The sequence below is a fragment of the Cebidichthys violaceus genome, unplaced genomic scaffold (assembly GCF_023349555.1).
Source record: "Cebidichthys violaceus isolate CVI_PGR_0920_01 unplaced genomic scaffold, fCebVio1.0.p SCAF_15, whole genome shotgun sequence".
In the NCBI taxonomy this organism is placed as follows: domain Eukaryota; kingdom Metazoa; phylum Chordata; class Actinopteri; order Perciformes; family Stichaeidae; genus Cebidichthys; species Cebidichthys violaceus.
The window spans coordinates 7,498,859-7,516,650 of NW_027176318.1; the positions used below are offsets into that span (position 1 = coordinate 7,498,859).

The following is a 17,792-nucleotide window of genomic DNA, read 5'->3' on the forward strand; positions in this document are numbered from 1 at the left end:
AAAGCCATGAAATCGTCTTATCTAGTCAAATCGGAGCAATTCTGTTCCTCCTTCCTCTAGTCTCCTTCATTATCTGTGCTCTCTTTATCTGTGGCAGACAGCCGGCATGTGTGTGATTTGAGCCTGTGTGTGTGGCGTGTGTGACAAAAAGAGAGAGAGAGTGCGTCGTGTGTGTGTGTGTGTGTGTGTGTGTGCGTGTGTGTGTGTGTGTGTGTGTGTGTGTGTGTGTGTGTGTGCCAAATTTTTTTGCGCATCCGTGCAACAGCAAGTGTGAAGATTCAATAACACTGCTATCACTGATAAGCTCATCATTCAAAGCTATTGCAGGTGATGTAAAACAGATGAGGGGACACAAGGTTACACAGTATCTATTTTCCATTACATTCAAGAGGTTATAGAGAGGGACGGGATGAAGCAGGGAGCTTGATAGTGATTACATCAAACCAATATACTGTCAGAAATGAGATTGCCTGTAAAGGAGCACATCAAGGTCTCTTTCTACCAGAACTGGCTTTTTTGATGTCATTCAGACAAAGCAGACGTTATCCTCTAATTTTCATGCCGATATTACATTTCAGTTAATGACTTCCAAGCACAATCACAATGCAATGTTGTATCATTGTGTTTTATTCCCTGACAGAGCTAGTGGAAATGTTTATGCATAATCACATTCATGTGTGTGCTGTTGTGTGTGCTTGTGTGTTGCATGTGTGTGTTTGTCCATATTTAACCGAGATTGCCCTGAACAAGGCCACGGCCGTCACACACCTCCACAGGTGGCCATCTTGGCACTTATTTTCTCACACACTAACACATGCACACACTCACCCTGCTGATGGAGATTAATTAGTGCATCCTACTGACGCGAAAGCCAGGGTGTCCATGTGCATTCTGGGAAGAAATGAACAATGTGAAAGTGTGCCTCATAGATGGTGAAGATAAATGCAGAAACTGCCACACAAGCAGCAAATGTACAAACAGAAACACACACACACACACACACACACTCTCTCTCTTACACACAGGGGTCCAATATATTGACACATGCAGCAAGCTATTGTACATGTGTATTGACGTGCATGCAGAACCATGAGTAAATGGACTCTGCTGAAATCAATGTGCACGTGACCGTACCTTGAACTTTACTACACTGTGTCCTTGATATCGATGTATTACAGTCAGTGAAGCAGTGAGTGGAGCCGAATTGAAAAAGGTAGACAATGCAGCAGATGGCCACAAGAGGAGAGGAGCATGAAGACAGAAAGATTATAGTGAAAAGTGAAATGCAGAAATATAGGAAAGGAAATAAAGACAAAGCAACGAAAGAAAGAATCAGGGACAGAGAGGGAGACAGGGAGGGGAGGATGAATAGAGATTGGTGTCAGTAAGAGGTGATGTATAGAGGACAGGGTGATGAGAGTGAGCTGGCTTCTCTCTCGGCTCCAGTAGTAATGTCCCTTTCCAAAACATCACTCATATTTAATGGAGCACAGCTACAAGGGAAGAGAGAGAAAAGGAGAGCACAAAACTCACATGCACGAACACGCACACACTACTCTGACAAAGGCAGACAACGCATCACAATACAGACTTGTACACACTTGCACAGAGTGCTCAAAGCTTGCATGCGCAGATAGAGAACACACAGATACACGCACACACACACACATACACTGTGGTACTCAGACGCAAACAGGGTTCTCTGAGAGTTAATGGAGTTGAGACACAAGGGCCTTGAGACTGGAAGCTGCACTCAGCTTGGTGAGGGGTAGAGAGAATGAAGGTATAGTGAGAGAACTAGAGAGAAGCGACGAAGGATCTGGGAGCTTTGGAATTCATATGAGAATACGTGTAGAAGTGAAGGCAAAATGTGGTTGAGGCAGGAACATGATCCTCGGCTGAGCATGTCTTAACTGTGTCTCAAGACACATGCACCAGTCAGCTGAGATGAACACGAAAAAGCACAGGGGTGCAATTATTGTGGACACAAACAGTTGTATGACAAAGTAGAATGTAAACGGAGAGAGATAGCGATAGAGGTAGTCTTTTCCTTAAATCCTATTCACGTCCTTGACATTATCTTTTTAAAAACGTATATATATATCAAAAGTCTGCACAAATGCATGAAATAATGTTGTGGTGCATCTTTATCAGACTTGGATTGGGATTTATTCTTTTTTTTTTTTTTTTTGCAGGAATCAGTTAATTTAAGAGCGTTATTGGAAATTCTTCTGTTCCAAGAAGCCCATCAGCTAAAACTAACTTATGCAGAGAAACATTAGGAAGGTGTGTTTTCTGACGTCACATTTTTATCTCTTGTCCCCCTCCAGGTTCAGGCCTTAACGACGGCCAATGGCACGCAATACGTTTGGTCGCCAAGGAGAACTTTGCCATGTTGACAGTAGATGGCGAGGAGGCGTCTGCTGTGCGCTCCACCTCACCTCTCACCATCACCACAGGAGGAACCTACCACTTGGGAGGTAAGAGTCACCCCAAGAACATCGCCACAGATTTGACAAAAGCATTGAAATTCTCACTTTCACCTCCATTCATCGTTATCCCATCACATTCCTCCCCAGTGCACATCTGGGAAGCATCAGAGTATAAGATGTTCATGCTTTATGGAGGTAAAAGAAGGTCTGCGTCAGAAAATAGCATTCAATTTACACATCTCAATGTTTTTTTACTAAATTCTACTAACTATTGTCATGTATCTTCAGTTTTTAGTTGCTGTGTTGTCTTAAACGTTTAATATTACTTTTTCTGGTTAATTTTCTTAGCCTCCTATTGCTCGCTTGATCATAATGAGCCCGGGACACAGATACATATTATTTAATTTGACTTTACTTTGGAGTTCTTTATTTTGGTTAATTTGTATAGAATATGTTTGGAGATAAATGTATCAGTGTTAGTCGGCTATGAAACCAACCTGATATCACTCCCAACTCGTCAAATATGGACTGTTGGTCAGTGCCCCTCAGCTAATGATACCGATGCACAGAGACACCCTTAAGCATCAGCTCACCCATTAAGCTTTCAGCTCACTCCAACCCATCTGCGTCATTATTAGATCTTCAGAGCAACTTCGGTACTTAACAAGCTATGTAACAAGCCTACTTACGTGGTAACCAAACCATAATTCTTTCCAAAACCTGTACCTAAACTGAGTACGTAAAATAAAAAACTTTGTAAACTTAAATTGGAAGTTTAGTTTGAAATAGAGACTGAATACACGCGACTATTGGAAACTGTACTTTTTCTGGGAACATGGAAGTTAGTTGTGAAAAGACACTGCAGGCGTCATGAGCGGAAACGGACACCCAGGGTACCTAAAGCGTCATAGGTTGCAGCGCAGGGCCGCTAACCAGGTCTTGACGAGTTGGGTGTGAGATGTGTTCGCATGGCTCCGTGAAACTTATTAGATGAACTTTACCAACATAAGTCTTATTCTTCTGTGTGTTTGCAGGCTAAATATGTCTATAAATCATGTATCCCACTAGAAATCTATATCCCAGTGGCCAGAGTTCAGGAAGTTGCTCACTTAGCAAGAGCACAGACACAACTAGATCACCAGATTTACACAACCAGTTGGAACACACACTAACACACACCAAGCAGCCACTATCTGTCTAAATTAGGAAGACGCCAGGTTAATGATGCCAGACACTGCTGTCCGTCTGTTGGAAGATGGTCCGTATCTAAGTGTGCACATGTGACTGTGTGTGTGCGTGCGTGTGTGTGTGTGTGTGTGTGTGTGTGTGTGTGTGTGTGTGTGTGTGTGTGTGTGTGTGTGTGTGTGTGTGTGTGTGTGTGTGTGTGTTGGCACCTGTATGAAATTACAGTAACTGAGAGAGATAGTCTGGGCTCTGATAGCTCCACCAGGCCTCTGTCCCTCTCTCTTCCTTTCTCTATCAGAGTACAATCTTCTCGATCAAGCAAGACCATTTCCCCGGGCCAGTCAATAAGGATCATAGCGCCTCTCACACACACACACACACACACACACACACACACACACATCCAGATTCTTTTATTGTATGTTGTCCATCTTAATTAACTCCTCTCTGCTGTTTAGTGAATCACCCTTAAGCCCATGATGACTATTTTTTGTTTATAAAATCTAAGCTTCTGAGGCCTTGATATGCTAATTGCATTTCACTCAGGAAGCATCCAAAACTTGCTACATTTTTCACTTTTCTTGCATTTTTTAATCCGAGGTGTTGCAGGATTATACAGTATAAACTCTTTATATTTTATTATCTCTTGTCTTTTTTTCACCCGCTATTTTTTGTCATCGTCTGTCTTTTATTTTTTCTCCCGCCTCTCCTCTCTTCTTCCTTCTCACCCTTGCCTCCGTTTTGATCCAATTGGTGATTTATTGATTTTGGTAAGCTGAGTTGGGAATCAATAGTGGCTGAGAGGAGAGGATCTCTGTAATGTCTTTACCCCTTGAAGAGGGCAGAGGAGACAATCAGAGTGAGTGAGGGAAAGGAAGAGTGAAACTGAAGAGAAGACGGATAAAAGATAGGAGGAAAGTAGAGACAAATACTGAGATGCAGAGAAATTTATAGCAGGTTTTTAAGCGAGTGCAAGACTCGAGAGAGAAAAAGGAAGTGAAAGCTATATCCTGGAGCTGAGAGGTACGGTGACATTGAAACAAAATCCCAGAGGCAGTACATGCATGTCATCAGACACACACAACTCACATTCTGAGAAAATTCTAGCACGTGGCTTTCATTTGCATCCACTCACACATGTATGCATCGTTACAAATCAGAGAAATACAACTATGTTCTTTCAAAAGTTTTCATCCCCATACCAACTGGGTTTTACTCGTTAGTTTTACACGACATAATGAATACTGAGGAGCAGGGAGTCTGGTGGTAAACACAAGTTTGAAGGCTGCAGGGGCAACAGAACTGCTGATTATTACTATGGCAAGGAGTACAAAGAGATATTTAGGCCACCGCTTCACAGGCTAGGGGAGAAGTTTTAGGGAGACATTCTTAGTTCAAACTCGAAAAAAATGTTCCATGTGAAAAGGTACGTGTACTGTTGCAGCTTGTTTTCAGCTCCGGGAGTTATTTTAGTTTGCTCTCAACTTTTTGACAATTGGGTTTGGTTTTACTTTAGATTTGTACAGCATACTGATCAGTCGTCCAATTGCGTGACCTGATTTTAGTATGACTTGCCTCCCCATTATCACAGACTAACAATGAAGGCCTGAAGCCATCTGAAGCTGTGTGTATGTCGGTTAGTGTGAGCGTGCATGTTTGTTAACTGTGTTGGTGTTTTGACCACATGCCCTTTAACTCCTAAGCACTCATACATAGAGGAACAGACTTAATTTACAGTTCACACAGAATATCTATAGCATTTATTCAAAACACCTCATCACATTCAGGGGCTAATTTTCATCCCAGCACAGAGGTAACTGAATAATATAGTGAGTGAACAAAAGACAGTTTAGCCTTTGACTTGCCCTCAATTAGACTCTTAGATTGTTCAGCTTGATGAGTCAGAGAGGCCAAGCGCATTAAGCTGTGCTAAAGCTCTCTAACCATATTCCATCAGCACTTTCTATGTGACTGTTCTTTCAGTGTGCATGTCAGTATTCTGAACAATCCACATTATTTGATATACCGGATGAGGCTTCGTCTAGGCAGCCATCCGCTTCAAATCTCGTGGCTTCAAAGCACCAGTCTGCTGTGTTATTCATAGGCAACAGTTGTTGATCAGTGACCACAGTTTGTACAGCCTGTAGACAAAGTAATGTTGAAACTACGTCTTAATCTGACTGTATTGAAATGACTTTGCTCTTCATACACTCATTTTGACAATAGGTTTTTGACAATTGTTTTTAGGTTGTTTTAAGTTGTCCTCTCTTCATCTTATACTGTTTGCTCTGCATGTAAAACTATTTTTTTTGCTCTTGAGTGAGTGCCACTGTAGGAACCTTGCTTGAATGCCAGAAGAAAGATGGTTTAATCCACCAGTTTATATATTCCTCATTTAACTTTTTTTTCTCTTAATGTTTATTAAGCATACCCAATTGGCACATTAAACCAAATTATAACTTATTAGTATTATATTGAAGCTTGGCTGCCAAGCATATGCAGGGATATACATACATTATGTATATATACACAAAGTCTGAAGCAGTGTTTTACTTGACATTGCATAAAATACGATGATATTTCACAAAACACAACAAAACTTTAGACATGTCACAAAACACAACAGCATATCACAAAACAAAACTTTGAAAAACACAAGAACAATTAACAACACACATAAAACTCCATAAAACACAATGATACTTCACAAAGCACAAGTAAATTTGACAACACACAATTCTGAAGGCACTGCAATATTTTTTTCCCCCAGGTTTTGCAGCAAGTTCCTCCTTTCTGAGCATTGAGCGTAGATATCGCATTATGTTATATAGACATTAAAACTCCAGATTTAAGGTGTTAGCCACAACTAAGTTTGTTGTAGACTGACAGACACTGATATGCTAGGTGTAAAACACTAAACTATACTGTTTAGAATATGCTCTGTTCTGATTTCCAGTACAAAATGCAACCTCTGGAAATGCATTAATGATTAATTAATTGATTGATTGTCCACTATGTTCATCAGTGTGCAGTACAACACACTGTTGTGTGCTGTGTGTGGTCAATACATTCATGTACTCCACTCTATCCTTATCTCAGACAAAGACTTTATAAGAAAAGTAGCGATGTTAAAAGTGTTTTAGATTGGGAATTGATATACATAAAAATGTGCATGTCTATTAATACAGCACTTTTATAGTAATTCCCTTATACAAGCTCTATTTTAAAAAGATGGAGCAACATTTCGCTGTGTCACATGTCACTGCTCTTGTTTTTCGTATACTGAAAAGACATATTCCTCGAGAACGGTTTTCTTTCAGTTCAGTGGCATTACAGTTACCAGCCAAAAATGTTGCTTTGGATAAAATTGCCCTGCTTTTTTTTCTGATTCTGTGGCATTAAAATTCACGTGGCACTGCCTAAACCCAAGGTTACAGAGTTACAGGATATTATACTTTAGATGTCTGAGGAAGGAAAAGGTTTGGCTCTGATACACTGTCATCATATCTTCAACTATGCCCTCTTTCTTAATTCTCTTCTTCTCCTCTGTTTTCTTTTCTCCACCTTCTCTCCCTCCCTCATTTCTTTAATTCTCTCCAATTTCTCAGTTTATCTTCTCTTTTTTCTTTTTTGGCCCTCATCCTCCTCTTTCCTCTCATCCCTCTTATCCTCTTTAACCGGGTCGGCCCCTTCCCATGCCTCCCCTCGTCTCCTCTCATCTCCACCCCTCTATGCTTCAAGCGTCTGCTTTTAGAAGCAGCCTCCTGAACCCAAAGCCTATTTTACGGGGAGTAGTTTCTCACTCCTGACGCTGCGCTTAGAGAAATTAGTAAGTGACTGACACGAGACATCCGCAAATTGAATTTCTCAAGAGGGAAGGTGGACACTCACACAAACACACATATCAATATACACAAGGCCATAAAGTTGTGCTCTTCTCTCTACAGGAACAGTGCAAATTGATACTAAGAGTAGTCAATTATGGGATGTTCCACCCGGGAGTATGATTCGCAAATGTCATGTTTCCCTCACATTTATTTCATGTGTATGAATAAATAGCAGTTTCACAGCAGCCTATTTGCCAGTCTTAAACTTTTCCATTAGTCTACAGGGTACTGTGATGAAAAACCTCTCTGACCTTTTGAAATAAAGCGTTATGATGCTTCTTCTACACTAACGTTGGTTTATTTGGTCACTCCAGTATGTGAAATGTTTCACTTAGAAGTCAAAAAAGAGAGGATACTTTCCAACACTTGCAGTATGACTTAATACACAGTATATGTATTAGAAGTAATTGTAATACATACCAAACCTCCAGCTTCTACATACTATCACCTGTTTCTCTTCATCTTAAAGTGTGTGATGAATCAGACATTTATCAAAGAGCAGCCTGTGCTGTTTTTATTTGTCAACTCCTTCTCACTCTCGCACAATTAGTGTGTGAATGCGATGCACCCGCCAGCGACATAGAGTGCTGAAAGAATGAGTCCTAAAACTGGAAAAACTCAGCTCAGTTTTGTTGTAAGATATAAAATAAGTCTGTGAATACCTCTACGTAAATGTTGAAGAGTCGTTAGTCAGTCAAGTTAACAGCAACCACGCTCTTTTCCTGTGGTTTTGTTTCCTAAGCCTAACTTCCTTGTGAAGACGGAAGTCTATTTTGAAAAGACTGTCCTTGTGACGGGCATATATTGACACGACATCACTGACATCATGTCCAAAACTAACGCGTGAGTACACCTGTAGGACACCTGGAGAGTCCTAACAGCCTTCTACCACTGGCCAAGCGCTTGTATGTGATGCATTGGTATGGGAATGTGTTGGTACGTGTTCATCGTGCACGTTTGTGAATATGCATAGTCTTCAGCACATCAACCATATCAGGTAGGCTACATACTGTGCTCGACTTGTGTGCAGTAAGGTTTAACACGCATGCATGTTAAGTTCGTGTGAAGGTGTGCTCCAAGGTTGTGCTTTTTTTTCTTTCTTTTTTTACAGTCAGAGGAAATAGCTCAGGGACAAGTAGCAGCAGGTGGTTAATAGATAAGCACAGTTTTTCCTGGTGTGAATTTGGGAACTCTGCATATTGTGTTTGGCAACAAATTGTGTCCCCCCTGAATATATTGTGGAATTGCAGCCTCAAAATATTTGTTCAATTTTTACATCTAAGCAGTTTGGCCGATTTCCATACCTCTTCTGAAAGCAGATATGTCCCTGAAAATGTGTTTGGATGTGGTCACAAGTGTTTGTAGCCTGAGAGCTAGCTGTGCCAGTCAGGTGGTGATCAGGTAGTAGGGAGCTGGGGCTGGTCTTCTAGTGTGTATTGTAAGGGAAGCTCTTTGGGCGCAGCAGAGGGGCTGTGATAATGCCAGCAAGACTGCAGGGGATTATTGCTGCTGTTCCAGATCCTGAGGGGTTATGAGAAATAGAGCTTTTGTTTATACAACAAATTAAAGCCACACAGCATCGTTGCTTTCAGGAAAAAATAATCAAATGTGGTCAGACATGCTTAGCTTGGATTTGAGCTATGGGTGTGTGTGTATTTTTTTGGGCATGTACAGATGTATGGCCACATCTTTGCTTTGTTTGCCAAGTGTTTGTCTCCGTTTGTCTCCACATAATTAATCTTGGTCTGTTTCTTCCTCTGTTTGGCAATGCAGCTGCGATACAGGATTTTGAATGATACAATGATACATTGCTGGTCGTGGCTTTAGAGTGACAACAAGGGGGAACTTTGACCAAATTTAAAGCATGAATACTGTCAGGATAAATGTCCTCTTAGTCTTATTTAGCCAACTAATATGCAAATTAGTTTAGTGCAATGCCCAGATGGACATATACAGTGTTGATCAAAGTGACACAAAGGAGCTCCCCAGTACAGCTGTTTCTCCGTGGGTATACAGACGATTAAGTGATGTTATTTAAGATTCTTGAATTTCGTAAAAGAGAAACCACCTCCTATAGCTTTCATGCCCTACATGTTGTCTGTCACGCCCTTACAACATACAGCCATTCACCCATCCGTCGTTCCATGCATTGCTCCGTTTGTTCTGCCAAACTGTCAGAAGGCTGCATTTCCTTTGCATTCATATGCTATCCAGAGCACACAAAGTGCTGCCAACCAGCCAGCTGCAGTCTGTTTCCCATCTTCTCTCTTCCATCTTCTCTCTCCCTCTCTCCTTTCACTGCCTGTCTGTCTCTCTCCCACTCCCCTGGAAAGACAGCAGACAGGTGTGGCAGAAGAAGAGACAGATGGCAAGGATGACAGGACACACTTTTGGGGAAGGAAATGAAAATCAAAAAATATGAAGAAAAAGATGAATCCAGCTCAAACACACACGCGGGGACACGCATTTTACTTTTCTGCTGCTTTGTTTGCTGGCATAACAGCCAGCCGCATAAACAAAAAATAATTTTGGTGCACACGACCACACACGGTGCATATGCCCTCTATAATAAGCCTTTTTGATGCTTTGGCCTTGAGGCTAATAGGCATGCTGGAGGGTGTGACAGCTTATAACATCACGATGATGGAGATGTCATTGAGCCGCAGTGTTTTATGTGTGACCTGTGTGCTTGTGACAAAGATTGAATTCCGGGCTCTCATCTCCTATATGACAGTGCATGTACACTGTAATAGCGCCTGTAAATGTGCACACTGAAGACAGACTGGTACATGTAGAATACTCACACGCCTACCATATATCCATGGACTTTCATCTTTGCAAATGATTTAGGAAGCACACCGTCTCACACACACACACACATTTCTGTCCTAGCCTTGTCCTTGTTTCAGTCAAGGACCAGTGCTACCTCTGGACGGGCCATTGACTCTTGTATCTCATAAAGGTACTGTATATAGTAAAACCTATATCCTGTAGTCTATTGCGGCCTTAGTGCCGGCATTAAGGCCAGTGGGCCTTGTGGATGAGCTCTAAAACCTGAGGACTGATGGAGGTTTGTGGCTTTAAAAATGACAATAACAGGACATTGGCCAGATCTGTTCCTCGCCAAGGATGATATCATCATTCAGTCTGATGTCTACTTCTACAGAAGGTCGTCTTTTCATGATGTGTTTTAAATCGTCGATCAAAATATTAAATTTTTTGTTGTTTATTGTTGTTCTCCCACACTCTTTGACCTCTTTCACTCCGGTCTTCGATTGCAAGCTGCTGTGCATCCCTTTGTTTCTGTTCCCTCTCAAATTCTGTTCTGTAGTCAGTTTATTCATCTCCAACTCTCTGGGATTTGTAATAGTAAAAAATCCATGACAACGTTTTTTGTGCTTTTGTTTGTTTTTGCTGGTTTTAGGGTATTTTCTCCAGACGCTGTTCCCACCCTCCCAGCGTACCTTCCAGGGCTGCATGCAAGCGATCTTGGTGGACGACCAACCAGCTGATTTGCATGCGGTGGAAAAAGGCACTATGGGAGCTTTTGAGAATGTCAGCCTCGACATGTGTGCAATCATAGACAGGTGAGAAGGAAAATTCCTGCATGCACACACATCCATACAATCATTCATGAATGAAATGTTCAGCCAAATGCAAAGCACTAATAAGTGTCATAAATCAAATGGTTTTGAATTGGGAGAGTCATAAAAGCAGTCTCTGAATTCATATCCAGAGATGTATGACTCAGAGGTCTGGGTGTTGTGAGTGTAACTGTACAAGACTATGTTTGTGTGGCTGTGTTTTCTGTGCTTGTCATACTGATACATGGATAGAATTGGATTCCCAGGGTAAGGGGATGTGTGTAAACAATAAAATAAAAAAAAGAGTAGGTTTCATCCTTGGAAAACACTGTATGATCTTAATCAAACATCAAACATGAGCCACTCATTTCTCAAGTATAACAGAGCTGGATATTCTGCACAGCACATCCCAATGTTGGCTCACTGGAAGCATTCATTACAACTTGTTGACATTCCAATTTATTTCCTTGTCATAGACAAGACAAACACACTGCGACGCATTTTTCACATGGAATCGTCCATGCCTTGCGCTCAGTTGGAGTGCTTCTTTCCACTGAATCTGATGCCAGTGTGCAAAACATTTAAACGTTGTGGTCTGGTTTAATCTTCATGGATTATGCCTTGTCCTATGGTAAGTAAAAGTTCAGTGGTTTTCAGTCATGCAATGGCCAAAAAGATTTCAGTGCTTATTAGACACATGGGGCATGGATTGCAAGGTAAATGTGAGTAAGAAGCTGCAATAACTAGTTGACCTTGCGCTGATTGGAACAGCATATCCCCTATCCCGAGTGATTTGTTTTCAGGTTAGGTTTGTCAATAACACTTACCCTCATCAATATCCTCAGCCAGGGAAGTAGACACCAACCACCATTGCTTGATTTAGATCACGTTTGTCCTTAAATTTGGACCAAAGCTTGGGCTTTATCCACACTAATACAGATAGACACATTTTAAAAAGGTGTGTATGCAGAGTTTCTGTTTGTGTAAAAAAGTTTCCAGATCATTTTCTCAAAGTTCTCAGTCAATACTGAAATGGCAATTCAAAGTTTGGCACCTTATTATTATTTTTTTGTGTGGTTGAATTCACATTAGAAATGTTCACATTGACTGTTTTGGTCGTCAGGTGACTTTGTCATCATAAAAAAGTGATTTGATCAAAGTTCGTTCTACTTGATAACCAACTCTAACATATACAGGACTGATATCTGGTCATGGGGATCTTTGGTCAAATCACTATTTTACACACATGTAAGATGGCCTTTTAATGTGGAAGTGCTTTATCATATATGTGAATGTTGAACCTGCAATAACTGATCTTTTGGCCATTTAGGGGCAGCAAAAACAAGTTGTGAACACAGCTGACAAATTATGACATTTTAAAAAGATATGTCGGAATTGTTGGCATGCAGTTGCCTACTTCACATTTCCAGCAGACATTAGCATCTATTTAGAGTCGTGTTTATGGACAACTGACAACTGTATGTCCAATATTCAGTTGATTGTAGCTACTTCAGAAATCATGTTAGCATTTTCAAATTACCAAAAATACTCTCCCAGTCCAGACTACATTGTGAATCACTATTTCAAAAATATTTGTTTTCACGAGTGAAAAAATGTAAAAGATCTAGTTTAAGTGATATTTTGAACACAGACGGCTCTTATAAAATAGTATTATACTAGATTGTGGTGCATTAGCACTGCTGATAGTTACCAGCAGCAGGCTGACTGATTTTTATGACTAACTCTTCTGAAAGTCCTAAGATGTCCACAACAGTTTCCTACCCATCTCAATTACTTCAAATGTTGTGTATCAGCCCTGCATTTTTGGAGGCGGGCCCTGTCCTGCCATGGAAGATGAATGGGTCCAGTGTTTCCATCTAACTAATCAGAATGTCTTTGAAGGCAGTTCAATAGCCCTGTCTGACCTCCTTTTGATCAATGCCGTTCCACTGTGGGATTCTGTTTAGGCTGAGATGGTGGAAGAAAACGCACATATCTCCACAGACACACAGTCATGCTGACACACACAGGGGCAAGGCATGCAAATTCCCATATTCCACAATGTCCCTGAATTCTGTAAGGGTACTGCAATACTCACATGAAAGCATAATCATACTGAGGCGCTCCATTCTCTTCAAAGATCTTATATTCTCATACAAAGCCCACCACATAGGTAGTCAGTGTACTCCAGTCCTCACAGCTTGCGGAGCATAATGTCTTTTGTGGCTGACGGTGCTTGTCAATCGCAGCCCATTGTGAAAGCACAATGCCCTTTTAACTGCACTTAATAGCCTGCTGAAGCTACAAATCACCATGACATACGTTGATCACCAGTATATTATGATTTTCTATTTCATTTACAGTGCATATAATAGCATGTTGATAAAGTCATGGTTTAATAGGATTGGAATACCCATGGGTGTATATAAACTTTACTTTTTGTCATCAGAACTTTTTCTTTTGTTCATGAAAAACAGCGTCACTGTTGAAATGGCAGGCAGGTACATGTGTAGTAGTGTTACCTGAAGTGTCTTTTTCTGCACCAGTCAACGCAGTCAAAGCTAGAGGTGGATGATTATTTTGCGAATGTAATTTTTCTGCCGCAGCAGCTACAATACTGACAATACAGTCCATTCAAAATAGCACACCAGCACTCACGTTTTCAGAAAGTAAGACTGTACATATGTTGTTTATTGTCACTTCAGGGTTGACAGCTTACAAACTGAGCTCATCCACACATGTGAAAAAAATGTGTAAGTGCATAAGAGTGATAACAGCGATCGTCTCGTCTCCTTCTCTGTGCTGCTTAGCTGCCCGACTCCCTACAGAAGGAAGAACTCAGCATGTGAAAGGACCCCTGCAGCTCTTATGAGTCAATGTTGGGGGTTTTTTGAGCTGGCTTTCCTCATCATAGCAGTTGTCACTGAAGCTTGTACTTTAATGATTACATTTGTGCACAAGTACATGTGTGTGAGTTTGTTTGTGGGAAAACCCAGCTCTGAGACTACAGTGCCTCGGGATCCATCCCCACCAGGCCTGAAGGCAGATCAAACTGCAGAACTTTGATGTATTCAAGATCTGAGTTGGTATTGAAATTTCAACAAGAAAAACAGTGACGTCTGAGCTGCTATGTGCTCAACGCTGTATTCACACGGAGAAGGATAACGCTGTTTACATACACTACACTCCTTATTCCAGGTCCTTTTTGAAATGTAGATTATGACTGTAAAAGAAACACACATGTACAACAGTCAAATACATGGAGAATCAGCACGATAAACCTCTTGCTTTCCATGATCACTAAGAATTGCTTTCAGTATAGACAGACATGCACTTAAGTTGTTCTCATTGACAGTTTTGTGCGTCTGACATGACAGCCCTCTCGCTGTCCTGGAGTCTGTCCTGGTCAACCTCAGCAGGCAGATGGTTGACATGGGAGTGTCATTATCTTGATTAAACTCACATGGGCCTTGTCCTGTCTCTTTCTGTTGCTACAGCAGACATCCAACCTGCATCGTTGCCTTTGGTTTTGCACCTCCAACACCTTCACAGCACATGTATCCATGCAAGGCTTTCACTACTGACTTTGCTGATCTACACACACTTGTTTGTTTTGCGTTAACTGTAGTTTGGTAAATTGTGTTGGTTTTAAGTATAACCTTGCGTTAACTCCCGCCTTGTCACAGCCAGTTTGTGACAATCGGGGGCTCGTCTGGGATGCAGAAACATCTGGTAAGTTTAAATTTAGCCTTAGTGTGACAAAGGAGGTGAAATTGAGTTTTAGCACTAAAGACCAGGAGTAAAGATTAAAGTGCCTTTGGTATTAAGCATTGTGATTAAGGGTAACACGCAAAGATTGTTCTTCTCTTGTTTGGTTACTTTTGTGGAGTTCATTTTGGTAGATGTTTTAAGGGAGCAGCATTTGTACTGGTGTATGTAATTGGTGAGAGCGTCACATCTTAGTTGGTAGGGGCCATGCATCTCCTTTTTAGCCTAAAGTGGTTGATCTCCAAAGGACACCAAGCCGTTTTTGTTTTCAGTTAATGTGGCCAAGAATTTGTGTGAGGAAAATGTAAACTGGTTTCTAGAGGGTTGCCTGCTGGTTGTGGTGGAATTAGTGCACCAGTATCTGGCTGAAGGCTGGGGTTGAGAGTACTTGGGTAGCAACTGTGACTAGTTAGATAGGGCTGGCGAGGTTGGTCTCTGTGGTATCTTTGATTTCCTCATTGCACATGTTCAAGTACCTGAATTTGTGTTTTTGTCTTGTGGACTTGTAACTAGTATTGACAAAAATGATTTGGTCGTGGCTTAGTGGAGACCAGGGTAGTCCTTCAATCAGAGGCTCGGCGGTTTGATCCCCGGCTCTGCTAGTCGCATGTCAATGTGTCGTTGAGCAAGACACTTAACCCCAAAATTGCTCCCATAGCTGTGCCTACGGTGTATGAATGTGATATAATCTGATAGGCAGGTGTCACTTAGCCCCTGCCATCAGTGTGTGAATGGGTGAATGATGACAAGTAGTGTGAAAGCGCTTTGAGTGGTCGGAAAGACTAGAAAAGCGCTGTACAGGTACAGTCCACTTACCATTTTACCATTGTGGGTTTGCTTTGTCTATGTAGCCGCAGGCTATGTGTTGTCAAATACTTGTGAGGAACTTTGGTGCTCATTTTAATGCCTCACGCAATGTATTGAAAGTATGAAATAACATTTAATTGCAGCTCATAATAGCTTCCCGTTAACCAAGGTTATCAGTAATTGGCGGACGCTGATGTGTCAAAATTGTGGATTAGTCTATTTTTTTGTTCTTGTCCAGATTAATCCACTCTGCAAACGTCTAAAGCACAATTGTTTTTGATGTGGAATAAAATGCTTTCTTAATGTGAACAAAGGGCCATGTCAAAGTAGCTGAAGGTGGTAGGGGCTTTCTGTTTGCTATATTTAATCAACTGTCAACTAAAATACTACAGTCTCCGTTGGGTGTAATAATTATACAAGGATTAGTTCCTACCGCTGGTCTTGCACTTTGAAATGTGTTTTATTGTCCATACAAATGCATTTGAGGCCAAGAACATCACAAATCATACAATCTGAACACAGGAAATCACTCATTATACCGATTATTTGTTTGCTTTGACTTTGTCATGTTGATGCCTCTCTGCATTAGTACAGATGTGTATTGATGTGTAAGGTTCAATTAACACTCGTAATCCTTTGCCCTATCCATACTGTATACTACTGTTCTGTAGAGGAAGGTATTCACCAAAACCGTACACACATTTTCTGTTTCACCCTATACGATTCTCAATACCAGATAATATGTCAACATATTTAACACACAGTAATTGATACATTAGACACAATTATAGTCAAAGGTGTTCTTGTGTAAAAATCTAATCTAAATGTTTCACACGTGACAGATGGTAGGACAGGAAGCAGGCCATTTGTCAGATGTCAATGCTGTATATTCATATCAACACAACCAGACATAAATCTGAATTAATCTGCTGCATGCTGACAGTATAGACGTGTGACATTGGGCTGTGTCAAATCTTTACAAACATTTATATTGTTTCTCCTTTAAAATGCATCGCATGTCTTGCAAATGTTTAAAAGTCCTCACTCTTTCTCCAGGTGTATGCCTAATCACTGTGAGCACGGCGGCCGGTGTAAACAGACGTGGGAGAGTTTCAGCTGTACCTGTGATGGAACAGGATACACTGGAGCCACCTGCCACACTTGTAAGTGTGCAAGTGTGTGTGTGTGTGTGTGTGTGTGTGTGTGTGTGTGTGTGTGTGTGTGTGTGTGTGTTTGTGTGTGTATGCACAGTTGTGTGTTATTCGCTATCTGCCCCCCCTGCCTCTCTTAACTCGAAAACCACTGTGTTGTGTTCCTTGTGTGTTTGTTTGATTTGGGCTCCCTCTGTTCGCCTTTGAGTGATTTAAGCTGTTTCTTCTTCCAAAGCCACAATCCTCAGCAGAGGGACAGATGAACTTTTGAAGTGTTCAGGGGCCAAGCTTTTCTGACTGCTTTGTGCGTTTTGTTCTGGTCTGACCCGACCAAAAGCACGAGCACACAAATAGAACATAGTCTCAAAAGATACAAAAAAAAAAAGCTTATGAATTGGAGAATGCCATGCGCTACAGACATTGTTCTATTTTAAGAGAGGATGAGAATGGAACGTTTTGGCAATATTGTGTATGTCCAACATAAAACAACAGATTTAATATACATGAAGTGTGAGAGGAGTGGAGTGAGTGAAAAGGACATTGTTCAGAATTTAGCATCACAGAGGGACAGTTTGAATTCATCAGAATGGAAATAAAGCATAGACATTAATAACAAAAATATGAAATAAATAAAAAACACACAATATGCATTAAGATGTTTTTGTGTGACGACATTTTTAACCATCTGTGTTTTCAATATCTATGATGGACTAACTCACTAATTAGAGACAGCTGAAGGTGCTAATAGTAAGCTAGTACTTTATTAATCAATTAGTGGATTGACAGAAGTGTCAAACATTTGTGAAGCTTTTCTCTTTTATATCATTGGAAGTGTTGGGTCTTGAACTGTTGTCCACTGATATCTTCTCTTTTAAAACCTAAATTTGAATTTGGGTTTATTTCCATTTCTTTAATGACTGTAATTAAGTTCTGGTGAAGGTTAAAGTGAAGCATAGGTGTTACATCATTCTAATCGCA

General features: G+C 40.9%; 1 protein-coding gene across 1 annotated transcript in view; it reads left to right on the top strand.

Annotated features, from left to right (window-relative positions):
- The window catches only part of cntnap2a (contactin associated protein 2a), a 303,910-nt gene that overhangs the window by 180,766 nt on the left and 105,352 nt on the right, over positions 1-17,792 (top strand). The window contains exons 10-12 of the mRNA XM_068709763.1: positions 2,331-2,480; positions 10,929-11,091; positions 16,720-16,826. Of these exons, the coding sequence (XP_068565864.1) occupies positions 2,331-2,480; positions 10,929-11,091; positions 16,720-16,826 (420 nt within the window). The remainder of the gene's footprint in view (positions 1-2,330; positions 2,481-10,928; positions 11,092-16,719; positions 16,827-17,792) is intronic.